At 37.5% G+C, this 10,763-nt stretch overlaps 2 protein-coding genes and 1 long non-coding RNA gene across 3 annotated transcripts; 2 read left to right on the plus strand and 1 right to left on the minus strand.

The window, feature by feature from the left end:
• Nucleotides 1–77: 77 nt before the first annotated feature.
• LOC145735642 (uncharacterized) lies at nucleotides 78–2,099 on the plus strand. The gene is made up of 2 exons (XM_081989633.1): nucleotides 78–514; nucleotides 578–2,099. The coding sequence occupies exons 1-2, from the start codon at nucleotides 203–205 to the stop codon at nucleotides 1,961–1,963; spliced, it is 1,698 nt and encodes a 565-aa protein (XP_081845759.1). The 5' UTR covers nucleotides 78–202; the 3' UTR covers nucleotides 1,964–2,099.
• Nucleotides 2,100–2,226: 127 nt separating this feature from the next.
• On the minus strand, nucleotides 2,227–4,282 carry LOC145735647 (uncharacterized). Its single transcript, XR_014179714.1, has 2 exons — nucleotides 3,902–4,282; nucleotides 2,227–3,826 (listed from the first exon to the last, which is right to left on the minus strand). It is a non-coding gene; the product is annotated as an uncharacterized LOC145735647 (long non-coding RNA).
• On the plus strand, nucleotides 4,281–7,408 carry LOC145735643 (uncharacterized). Its single transcript, XM_081989634.1, has 4 exons — nucleotides 4,281–4,739; nucleotides 4,812–4,959; nucleotides 5,017–5,368; nucleotides 5,525–7,408. Exons 1-4 carry the CDS (start codon nucleotides 4,420–4,422, stop codon nucleotides 5,707–5,709), a joined length of 1,005 nt encoding a protein of 334 aa, XP_081845760.1. The 5' UTR covers nucleotides 4,281–4,419; the 3' UTR covers nucleotides 5,710–7,408.
• Nucleotides 7,409–10,763: the final 3,355 nt, after the last annotated feature.

The raw sequence follows: 10,763 nt of genomic DNA on the forward strand, positions 1-10,763 counted from the left end.
AAATATCAAAAGTTTAACGTCATTATTAGGCACTTAAGGAAAACAGCTGATGTACGTCAAAAATTTTAGTTAGGGCAAACACCGTAAAATTCAGTGTGGTGTCTTATGAGCTTTAAGGTGTTACTTGCAGTTTTCTTGTGATTTTGAGCTTTTTAAAGCAGTTCAAAGTGATTTATAAATTCTAATCAGAGAGAGAATAAGTATGAGTAACTACTATGTTAAGTTATGCTCCGATTATCCAGATGTGGCCGTCAGGTACAAAGAGAAACTAAAGGCTGTTAACAGTGTAGATCCATTTGAACTGGATAATACGGACTTTAGCATCAATCCAGCAAATTTTCCACCGGTAACTAATATGGATTTAGTAAGCTATTTAGTTCTTACCACCAGTTACTATACTTCGCTGCAAATGAAGGCTTATAAGAGTTTAAACTCATATAAATACTTTGAAGCCGGATTTGTAACTGACTGCAGAGTGGTAAAAGTGAATGATCATTTCATTCTCAAAGGGAAGGTAATTTAAAGCTTAAGCAGCATTTGATTATGTTTGGAAGTAATAATTTCATAATATTTCTAGGTTAAACACTCCCAAAAAATGAACTTACCTCCTCTACAGGCATGGATTATATGTCAACAGGATGGTAGTGTTGTAACAGCACATTGTACGTGTATGGCAGGGATTAGTGAAGTTTGCAGCCATGTAGGAGCATTGTTGTATGCTGCAGAATATATTTCGACTGCTAAAGCAAATACTTCATGCACAGACGTAAGGGCTATGTGGAATGTTCCTTCAGTCAGTCAGACAAAAGTAGAATATATGCCAGTCAGCAGTATCAACTATGGGCCGACATTTACTTATTCAGACTCCCAAAGCATTCCAGCCATATCTTCTGAAGAATTAAATAATATGCTTTTCTCAATCAATAAGGATGTCGGCTCATCTGCTTTAATGAGAGTCACAGAACCTTTTGCCAGCCAAATTGCTATGGAAATGGAATGCAACACAAATTTGAATGTTGTGAACCCCTATAAAGGACTTTATGAAGATGAGTTGTTTTCATATTCCCTAGAGGACCTGATCACCTTAGGTATCTCATTAAACATACAGGTCAGTGGGGATGATTGCAGAAAAATTCAAGAAATCACTATTGAGCAATCAGCTTCCCAGATGTGGTTTGAACAAAGAATAGGGCGTATAACAGCCTCACATTTTAAGGGAGCAACAAGAACATCAGTGGCAAAGCCATCACTGTCTTTAATTAAACAGATATGTTATCCTTTGGAATGCACTTTTAAGACAGCAGCAACTGAGTGGGGAAAAAACCATGAGAAAGATGCTCTAGAAGCATATAAACATGAAAATCAAATCTGCCATGAACAATTAGAATTAAAACCAGTTGGACTATGTGTGCACCCTGATTACCCTTATTTTGGAGCATCACCAGATGCATTAGTGTCCTGTTCATGTTGTGGTTCTGGGTGTGTGGAAGTGAAGTGCCCATATGTCCTTCGAAAAAAATCTATTGAGGAGATGACTATGAACTCTTCTTTTTTTTTGAAACAAAGTGAGAATGGAATATCTTTAGATAAGTCACACACTTACTACTTTCAAATACAGCAACAAATGGCTGTCACAAAAACTTTTTACTGTGATTTTGTGGTATGGAGTCCATCAAATGAGCTATTTGTAGAAAGAGTTCAATTTGATGCAGAATTTTGGCACTTTCACTCAGAAAAAAGTGCACAATTTCATAAGAAAGTCATTATGCCAGAGTTGTTAGGCAAATATTTTACTCAAAACAGTGAAAAAACTTTGACATATTGTATTTGTAAGTCTACTGAAGATAATTTACCAATGATTTGTTGTGACAATGAAAATTGTAAAATTAAGTGGTACCACTTCAAGTGTATAAATTTAAAAGAAATCCCTAAAAACCTGTGGCTTTGCTCAAACTGCAGGTGATAGGGGTGATATCAACTTTAAAAAACTCTGTTTGATAATTAAAATAATTATTTGTTAAAATGTTAGTTATGTAATTACTTACTTACTCTTCATTTTATTTTCAGTCCTGTAAATATAATATAATATGTTTTTTTGATGTTATAATATTTTTTCAACATTGAATAAACTTTAGTTATAAATAAGTTTGTATCATATTAGATATCTAATTTCAGCTGAGATTAGAAAATACAAATAGGTATAGGTATATAAATAATACACTATGGTAAACCAAAAATTGTTTTAATTAAAGTAATAAACATTTCCTAAAAAAAAGTAAAGTAAAAAGCAGTTAAATTATAGAATCTAGTCATTTCTATCATCTAGAAATATGGATATTAAATAGCTTATAAGGGTACCACTGATGGACATAAATTTACTAAGGCACAACATACTAGCACAACTTCATCTACTAATGCATTAGTTTTACGTGATGCCAATAAATGAATGGGTAGAGGACCATTGAGTATTCTATACTTTTGACGTATTGTACCTATAACTCGCTCGACGTGTATGCGTACATGAGCTATTGCTCGAGTACTTTCCAAATCTACTGGATGTAATTGATCTTTACCTCTTGTAAATGCAGGTATTTTCACTGTTGCCTGAAACAACTCGACAAATTCTTTTATTAAAAAACCTCTGTCAGCCATCACAATATCTCCTGGGCATAAGTTATTTAAAAAAGTTGAATTTTGGGTTATATATTTGTCTGAAATTCTGCCCCCCCAACCTTCACTTATATAGGATATAGAACCCTGAGGAGTAATGCCAATTAGGTATTTAATGGTTTGACTGTGCTTATAGTTGGACCATGACTGAGCAGCAGCAAGTAGATTGGAGGGTCTTTGGCATTTTATTTCGAAACAATCTATTATTATTGTAGTTTGATCATGAAAACTTTCCCGAAAACATTTTGGCATAGTTTTCCTCAAAACTGCTCTTTCTGGCCAAATTATTAAACTTTTAAATCGCATGTACATGATATGTACAATGGTTTTAAAATAAAATGAAGCTGTTACAGAGCTTATTCCAAATCTATATCCAAGGTCTGTATAGTCCAAACTTAATCTCAACTTCATTAGTGTTAACAGAATTTGATCTTCGGGTATTAAGGTATAGTTTCCATGAACTTTTACATATGGTTTTACTGTTGAAACAATAATCTCAAAATGTCTATAGGACAGAAGTCCTGTATAATAGTGTGTTTTAGCATCATCTTTGTTTATTGCTTTGGAACATATTTGAGTTTTCAACATCTTTGAAATCAAATCTGTTTTGGAGAATAGATCCAAATACAATTTACTAATCTCAAACATATCAATATTTGTTTGAGTTGATTTAGACACATTCATATCACACTGTTGGTTTACATCATCTTCAGATTGATTTATATCAGTAAGAGGCGTTGAAGAAGCACCAGCTACCTAGGTTAAAAATCAAATTTGCATTAACATAAAGTAGTTCTTTATAATAATAACTGCCCAATTACTCTGAAAAAAATTAAAATATGCTACGGACAGGAGTAGCTCAATCAAACTTCATAATTAGTAACTAATCACCTGTTTAAAAACTAGTAATAATATGAAATGAAACTATGTCAGGTATTACCTTTGCACACACACTGTTATGCACTTGCTTGTCTCAACTCTAAGTTCTGAATATGACTTACTATTTGTTCTTGCTTATCTTCAACTTCAAGTAACTGTTGTCTTTTCTTCTGGCGTTCATAGCGATCAATATTTTCTACAGTTTTTTTTGAGTATCCCAGATTTAGTGATGGTACCCAGTCAGGATGTATATCTTCAGTCAACTTGGCTGGCCTTCCTACAAGGCAATACACTACACATCACATATGCAAATTGTGAAAATAGTTTACTATTACTCTATGAACCTTCTTACCTCCTAAGAAATGTTTAGAACAAACTTGTGCGTTTTTTAATTTACTTTCTGTAAAATCATCTCTTTTTATGGCTGCAATCCATTGCTGTCTCCTCAATATTGATAGTTCAATAAGATGCTTTTTGTGATTTGGGGTTAAAACACGCGGAATACGGAAAAACCCTACATTGTCCCTGTTTCCTCTACTTCCACATTTGATCACACAACAAAAACCGGGCATATTCTTCCTCTAAATTTCAAAAACTATAAATTTATGCTAAATAAATCTCTATTTCCCATAAGAAGGTATGGACTGTTTGCCAGTGTTTGCCCTAACAAAAATTTACGTCTGTCCAAAACAGCTGTTGATGACAGTTTGTTTAAGTGCCTAATTGTCAAAATTAATTATCAGAAAAGTTTTGGGTTATGTGTTGTTTGTTATTTCTCTGTTTGTTATTGATGGTGCTGGATCGTAGACGGCATATTAACAATAATAATAAGTATTATTTGGCTACCCATTTATTACATATAATATTAAAATGGATGATTTGCCACTCCATTTCCATGCTGCGATAACTACAACCGCAATAGCAGTACTTGTAAGCTACGTATTGTTAAAGAAAAAATCCAAGAAAAAACGACGAATTTGGACCAAGCCATGGTTACAAAGACGCACAAGGCACAACAATAATAATGTTTTGTCCATGCTGAATGAAGAATTACTGCAAGAAGATCCAGCATCCTACAAAAACTTCTTAAGAATGTCCAATCAACAGTTTGAAACCCTGTTAAGTTATATTTCTGATAGTATTAAGAAGAATGACACCTTTATGAGGGAATCTATTTGCCCTAGAGATAGGTTGGTATTTTATATTCCACAGTAATAGGTATTTATAAAGGTTCTTATAACATTCATTATCATTTTGTACAGGCTAGAGGTAACACTAAGGTTCTTGGCAACCGGTGAAACATTTCGGTCACTTATGTATTCGACAAGAATACATGAAACCACTATTTCGAAAATAGTCCTTGAAGTTTGTCAGGCCATAATAAAAATAATGCAATCAATATATTTACAGGTGAAGGATGTTCAGTTTGTATTATTAGTCTAAATCACTAATAGAATAACTTTTTAGACACCAACAACAAAGGATGAGTGGAGAAGAAAAGCGGATGAGTTTGATGAAATGTGGCAGTTTCCCCATTGTTTAGGTTCACTTGATGGAAAACACATAACATTTAAGCCACCAATTTCTGCAGGATCTTACTATTACAACTATAAAGGAACTAACAGTATAGTCTTGCTTGGATTGTCAGGTGCATCATATAAGTTTCTTTATGTAAACATTGGCTGTAATGGGAGAATAAGTGATGGAGGAGTTTTTCAAAATAGTGACTTATATAGAAAGCTTTCTAATGGAACTTTAAACATACCAGACCCGCAAGCTCTGTCAAATGACACTGAAAATATACCTTATGTCATATCTTGTGACGTATTTTAGTTATTTGTATTGTAATTTTAATTAACGGATTTTATTATGTTTAAATTGTTTTCATGTACCTACTTTGCTGCCTGTATTGTGTGACACTGTTCTACGCCCATTTGGGTTTTGAATAAATAAACAGTATCTATCTATCTATTAGCCGATGATGCCTTCCCACTATCTGAGAATATAATGAAACCATATCCAGAACGGGGCCTTGACTTTGAAAAAAGGATATTTAATTATCGTTTGTCTCGAGGAAGCAGGATAATTGAAAATGCTTTTGGCATATTGGCTAATCGCTTTAGAGTATTGCTCAATCCAATGCAACTTTTACGTGTGTAGTACTGCATAATTTCTTAGCATCTCAGGGTACTGGTTATACCACATTAGAAGATGATTTTCAACATCTGCCTTCAATTGCACAGCAGGCTGGTAATCGCTCATCCCAGACTGCTCGAGAAACAAGAGACTTGTTTAAAAATTTCTTTAACTCGCCAGAAGGCGCAGTGTCATGGAAAAATAAAGCTGTAAATAATTTCAATTTGTAGAAGATAAATTTGTTTCTATTATTGAATAAAATTAACTCGTTTATGGGTTTTTCTTATTTTCCAACAGCCAGGGCCCATTGAAAAGGTCATAATTTTAACTGTTTGCACAAGTAAAAATAATAATAGCAGGCATGTAAAGAAAATGGGCTTTGCTGGCTTAAATGTGACCAGGATTTACTAAATCAGTGTCCATATTGTCACGTTAAGGGTTGGTTGAGGGGAAGAATACGCAGGATTCCACAGGTAACCCACTTTATTTAAGTAAGTTGTGCCTTATTGTCTAGATAGTTATCTTACCCCCAGATGGTCAAGATGGCTGGGAGCATGATGTGAACTGGCTAGGCTGAAGATACACGGAGGGCAGCGCTTTAGCGGTGGTGAATGAACCCTAGACTTAGGTCCCAGAGCATTCACCGAGCCGGCAAAGACGTGAAGAACCTAACAAAGGGAGGTAAGCTGGAACGGCAACTTAAGCTGCGCGCCCACACTATTTCCTTTGTTAGGGCTGATCTAGGGTGTGGCACTTGGTCACCTACTGCTCCACGTTAAGTTCCACAATAGGCATACCCAGACTAACCCAGAGATCAGTCAGTGACCTCCCTCTAGGGAGACCCCAGAGTTCGGTAATCTGTACGTGCTTTTGGTGCAGTATTTATACCCACATCATGACCCCAATTCGCCAATCTTGCTGACACAAACCTTGTACTGGGGGAGACCGGGGCAACTTAGGGTAACGGCACCTAGTGTAATCTTTATGTTACATGCCCCTCCCCTAGAAAGTGTTCGCCCCGAACACTAAAAGCGAAACTTATACATAAAGTCTACATATACTAATGTTAATCTTAAATGCTATAGGGTGTATAAAGGTGGTGGAACGAGTCCTTTATTTCTTCACCAGATTACAATATAATAGCTTAATATAGTAGAGATAGGGATTTAAAATATCACAAATGTTACCTTTCAACCTTGCTGTTGCGTCTATCTTATTGCCTTCCTTATTAAGCGAAATTCACGTAAATTGCTCATTGTACCCTTCTTTGGCACCATCATCTAAGTGGAAACGCTTCACCTAGGCTTCATCTCATCGTAGTGCCTTCTCTTGGCACTGTATTCTCTAAGCGGCAAACTTCATCGCTTAGCTTCATTTCTTCATATTCTGTCCTTTTGCGTGCTCCTTTAGCACACCTATCCTTGGACATGTATATTTCTTCCTAATTAACGTGAGCCCATCTGGAGATGCTTCTTCAGCTCGACTTATTAAAGACTTCGGGTGCACACGGGTGTAAGTAAAACTGTCGTGGCGGGACCCATCTGAAGATGTCGGCTTCTCCAAGACATAAGGCTAGTTCGCTTTTCAACAAGGCTGTAGCAGTTGATCGATAGACGCAACAAGATTGCCAGGTTGACCCTAAAAAAAATAAAACAAGATTCCAATCATTACTTTGTTTGCCATACATCTCTTAAAACATAAATAAAATCATTATGTAAACCAGTACACTTTGTTGTTGTAACCTAGAACTTCACAATTGCACGAATTTGCTAGGTCATCACATACCTACACTTAGGTCAGGGATCGCGACACTGGCCTAGAAATCAAGATATTGTAAATAAATAATTGCGCTAACTATACACTTATTCTATGAAACCTAATTAAGAAAATTTGCTTTTTACCATACCCAATCTAATACAAAAATAATGTGCTGCTATGCACTAAAAATGTTGAGCTATGGTTGCTTTCTTAGAGCGTCCTACAGGCCCTTCTTGACATTGCCCTACTCAGTTCAAGCAACTGTGGACCTGCAGGCTAGCCCTTTTTCTTCCACAACCTATTATTGTGTTTTCTCTATGTCTCTTCCTTACCATTCTGGCCCTTGTCTTATCTTATCTTCTTCCACTTGAGCTTCTGTACCTTATTCGAATTTGCCAGATTTTGTGGACCTAGAAGTGTACCGTCTTCAATCATTCCCTTTTTCTTTGTGCCCTTGTTTAGCGTGTGTCTGCGAGGGTGTGTCTGCCAATGTGAGGATTAACAGACGGGGATCCAACGAGGCGCCTCCACCATGTCACGTTAAGGGTTGGTTGAGGGGAAGAATACGCAGGATTCCACAGGTAACCCACTTTATTTAAGTAAGTTGTGCCTTATTGTCTAGATAGTTATCTTACCCCCAGATGGTCAAGATGGCTGGGAGCATGATGTGAACTGGCTAGGCTGAAGATACACGGAGGGCAGCGCTTTAGCGGTGGTGAATGAACCCTAGACTTAGGTCCCAGAGCATTCACCGAGCCGGCAAAGACGTGAAGAACCTAACAAAGGGAGGTAAGCTGGAACGGCAACTTAAGCTGCGCGCCCACACTATTTCCTTTGTTAGGGCTGATCTAGGGTGTGGCACTTGGTCACCTACTGCTCCACGTTAAGTTCCACAATAGGCATACCCAGACTAACCCAGAGATCAGTCAGTGACCTCCCTCTGGGGAGACCCCAGAGTTCGGTAATCTGTACGTGCTTTTGGTGCAGTATTTATACCCACATCATGACCCCAATTCGCCAATCTTGCTGACACAAACCTTGTACTGGGGGAGACCGGGGCAACTTAGGGTAACGGCACCTAGTGTAATCTTTATGTTACAATATTGCCAGATTCAATAACCTTTTTTTATATATATTTTACTTACTTACCTAAATAACTGTTATAACCTTTGTTACCCAACTTACGTGCAATTTAAATGTCAAACTGACTGCCATTTAGGGTCTTTTTACATACTTACTTGAGTCCTGTACCCTGGTTACTGTTGAAACAATAATTTTTAAGTTAGTTCAGTTATAGCGAGTTACCAAAAACTTCATTTGTGTGCTGGCACATTTATTAGTCAATTTAAATTTTAAAAGTGATGGGAAAGAACACACAGCCTTCTCCACAAAAAATTTATTCAAGCCCCCCAAAAATGTTAGAGGGGTCGCTAGACATATGTTTCGGGCACATAAGTACCCATCTTCAGGAGCTAAAAGTTAGAAAGTCTACAATGTATTACCCCTAAATGGTAGAATCAAAACATACCCCATATGACAAGGTGAAACGCCGGCTGTCTTTCTTCAAAGGGGAGACAGCAAGACCCAAGTTTTTTAAAAAATTAATATGCCGTAAGGCCAAACATTACTGTTGTGCTTAAAAAATCTGTAATTAAAACTAGAATGTTATATAAAATAGAGAAGAGTACCAAAATTTTTACCTTATTATGGAGAAAAAAACACTAAGACTAAAGTAATACTAAATAGTTCACATTATGTGTTTAGGTCGGGGCGACCCTTAGAATTTAGGATAGAAAGTTCAATCATCTTAAAATTTTTAACTAATGTCGGGTTGCACGAAGCTAACAGAACAAAATGGGCGATAAACGTTCTAGAATTTACAAAAAAGTTTTTTATATAAACATTCGCAAAGCGAAGCCGTTATTTTGATGGCGGGGGGATGGCGCAGAAAATAGTTGCAATGACAACATAGGCGGCACAGCGACAGCACCCGGCAACACCGCCCGCACAAGTGACAGACGACAGAACGACAGTCGACGACTTAATGTCAAAAGCGTCAACAGCGCAAACTACCGTAGATCAAGGAGGGGTCCAAGAGGTATAAACAAACATAAGTGAGGTTAAGGCTATAAGCTGGTTGAACACATTGAAAAATACATTGAAAAAACTGTAAAAAAGGCAAATCTGGGAGAAAATCGAACACTAAATAGTGCGTGCAGACCTGGGAGATGAAGCAGGTGAACAAAAAAAAAAGAAGAAAAACTGAGTTTAAGGAAGGGGCTATTAGAAGTTCAAAGATCTGAAGAATGGAGCCGAGGTGTGGTTTAGCTGGTCATTGAGGCAGGTATGCCCGCCACTCTGAGAGGCCTTGTTAATCTCGAGGACCTCTAAGAGGTTCAAGAGATTATTCTTATCACAAAAATGTAAAGCCCTGAAACCTTGTTCAATATTAAATGTATGTTGATTGTAATAGAGATGTCTAGCAAAATGAGACTTTATGGAGTTTGCATTAAGGTTGGGGTTGTTGGAAAATTTATCTGCCTCTCTAATATGTTCGTGGATACGAGTGGCGAACCTCCTACCAGTCTGGCCAATATAGAGTGCATTGCAGTTGGGGGTGCAGCAGGAGAGTTCATAAACTCCAGATCTGTGAACCTCTTAGAGGTCCTCGAGATTAACAAGGCCTCTCAGAGTGGCGGGCATACCTGCCTCAATGACCAGCTAAACCACACCTCGGCTCCATTCTTCAGATCTCTGAACTTCTAATAGCCCCTTACTTAAACTCAGTTTTTCTTCTTTTTTTGTTCACCTGCTTCATCTCCCAGGTCTGCACGCACTATTTAGTGTTCGATTTTCTCCCAGATTTGCCTTTTTTACAGTTTTTTCAATGTGTTCAACCAGCTTATAGCCTTAACCTCACTTATGTTTTTTTTTTTTTTTTTTTTTCCCTCCGTTTAATGGCGTCACCAACTAGGGTATTTTGCCAGCTCGATACGAAAGAGGCTCAGATAGTCGGGCTTGTGCCCCTGAGCCCCAGATAGCTACTAAAAGTTCTAAAAACTCGCTTAAAGGCACGATCCGAGCAAAAGATGTAGTTCTTCCTCGTGGAAACTATAACCGTCACTGTCACATCCACGTGGTCCTCTCCTAGGCTTTCACCCTTTCCGGCTCCTGGAAGTGCACCGCACAAGACAATTCCACGCGGACTTTTAGGAATCGACGTTTCCACTTAGAGCTCCCACCATCTCCACTCGACCGGCTGCGGAATTCGGTCTTCAACTTCAAATTTCTCTGAACACCGTTTCAAGAAACGTGGTTTC

The sequence above is a fragment of the Ips typographus genome, linkage group LG11 (assembly GCF_016097725.1).
Source record: "Ips typographus isolate SLU linkage group LG11, UJ_Ityp_2.0, whole genome shotgun sequence".
NCBI classification, from domain to species: domain Eukaryota; kingdom Metazoa; phylum Arthropoda; class Insecta; order Coleoptera; family Curculionidae; genus Ips; species Ips typographus.

Excerpts from the sequence above, each read along its gene's own strand:
- LOC145735642 (XM_081989633.1), top strand. The coding sequence starts at position 203 with ATGAGTAACTACTATGTTAAGTTATGCTCCGATTATCCAGATGTGGCC. Across the intron at positions 515-577 it reads ATTTCATTCTCAAAGGGAAG|GTTAAACACTCCCAAAAAAT; the intron begins GTAATTTAAAGC and ends TAATATTTCTAG.
- LOC145735643 (XM_081989634.1), top strand. The coding sequence starts at position 4,420 with ATGGATGATTTGCCACTCCATTTCCATGCTGCGATAACTACAACCGCA. Across the intron at positions 4,740-4,811 it reads TCTATTTGCCCTAGAGATAG|GCTAGAGGTAACACTAAGGT; the intron begins GTTGGTATTTTA and ends CATTTTGTACAG. Across the intron at positions 4,960-5,016 it reads TGCAATCAATATATTTACAG|ACACCAACAACAAAGGATGA; the intron begins GTGAAGGATGTT and ends ATAACTTTTTAG.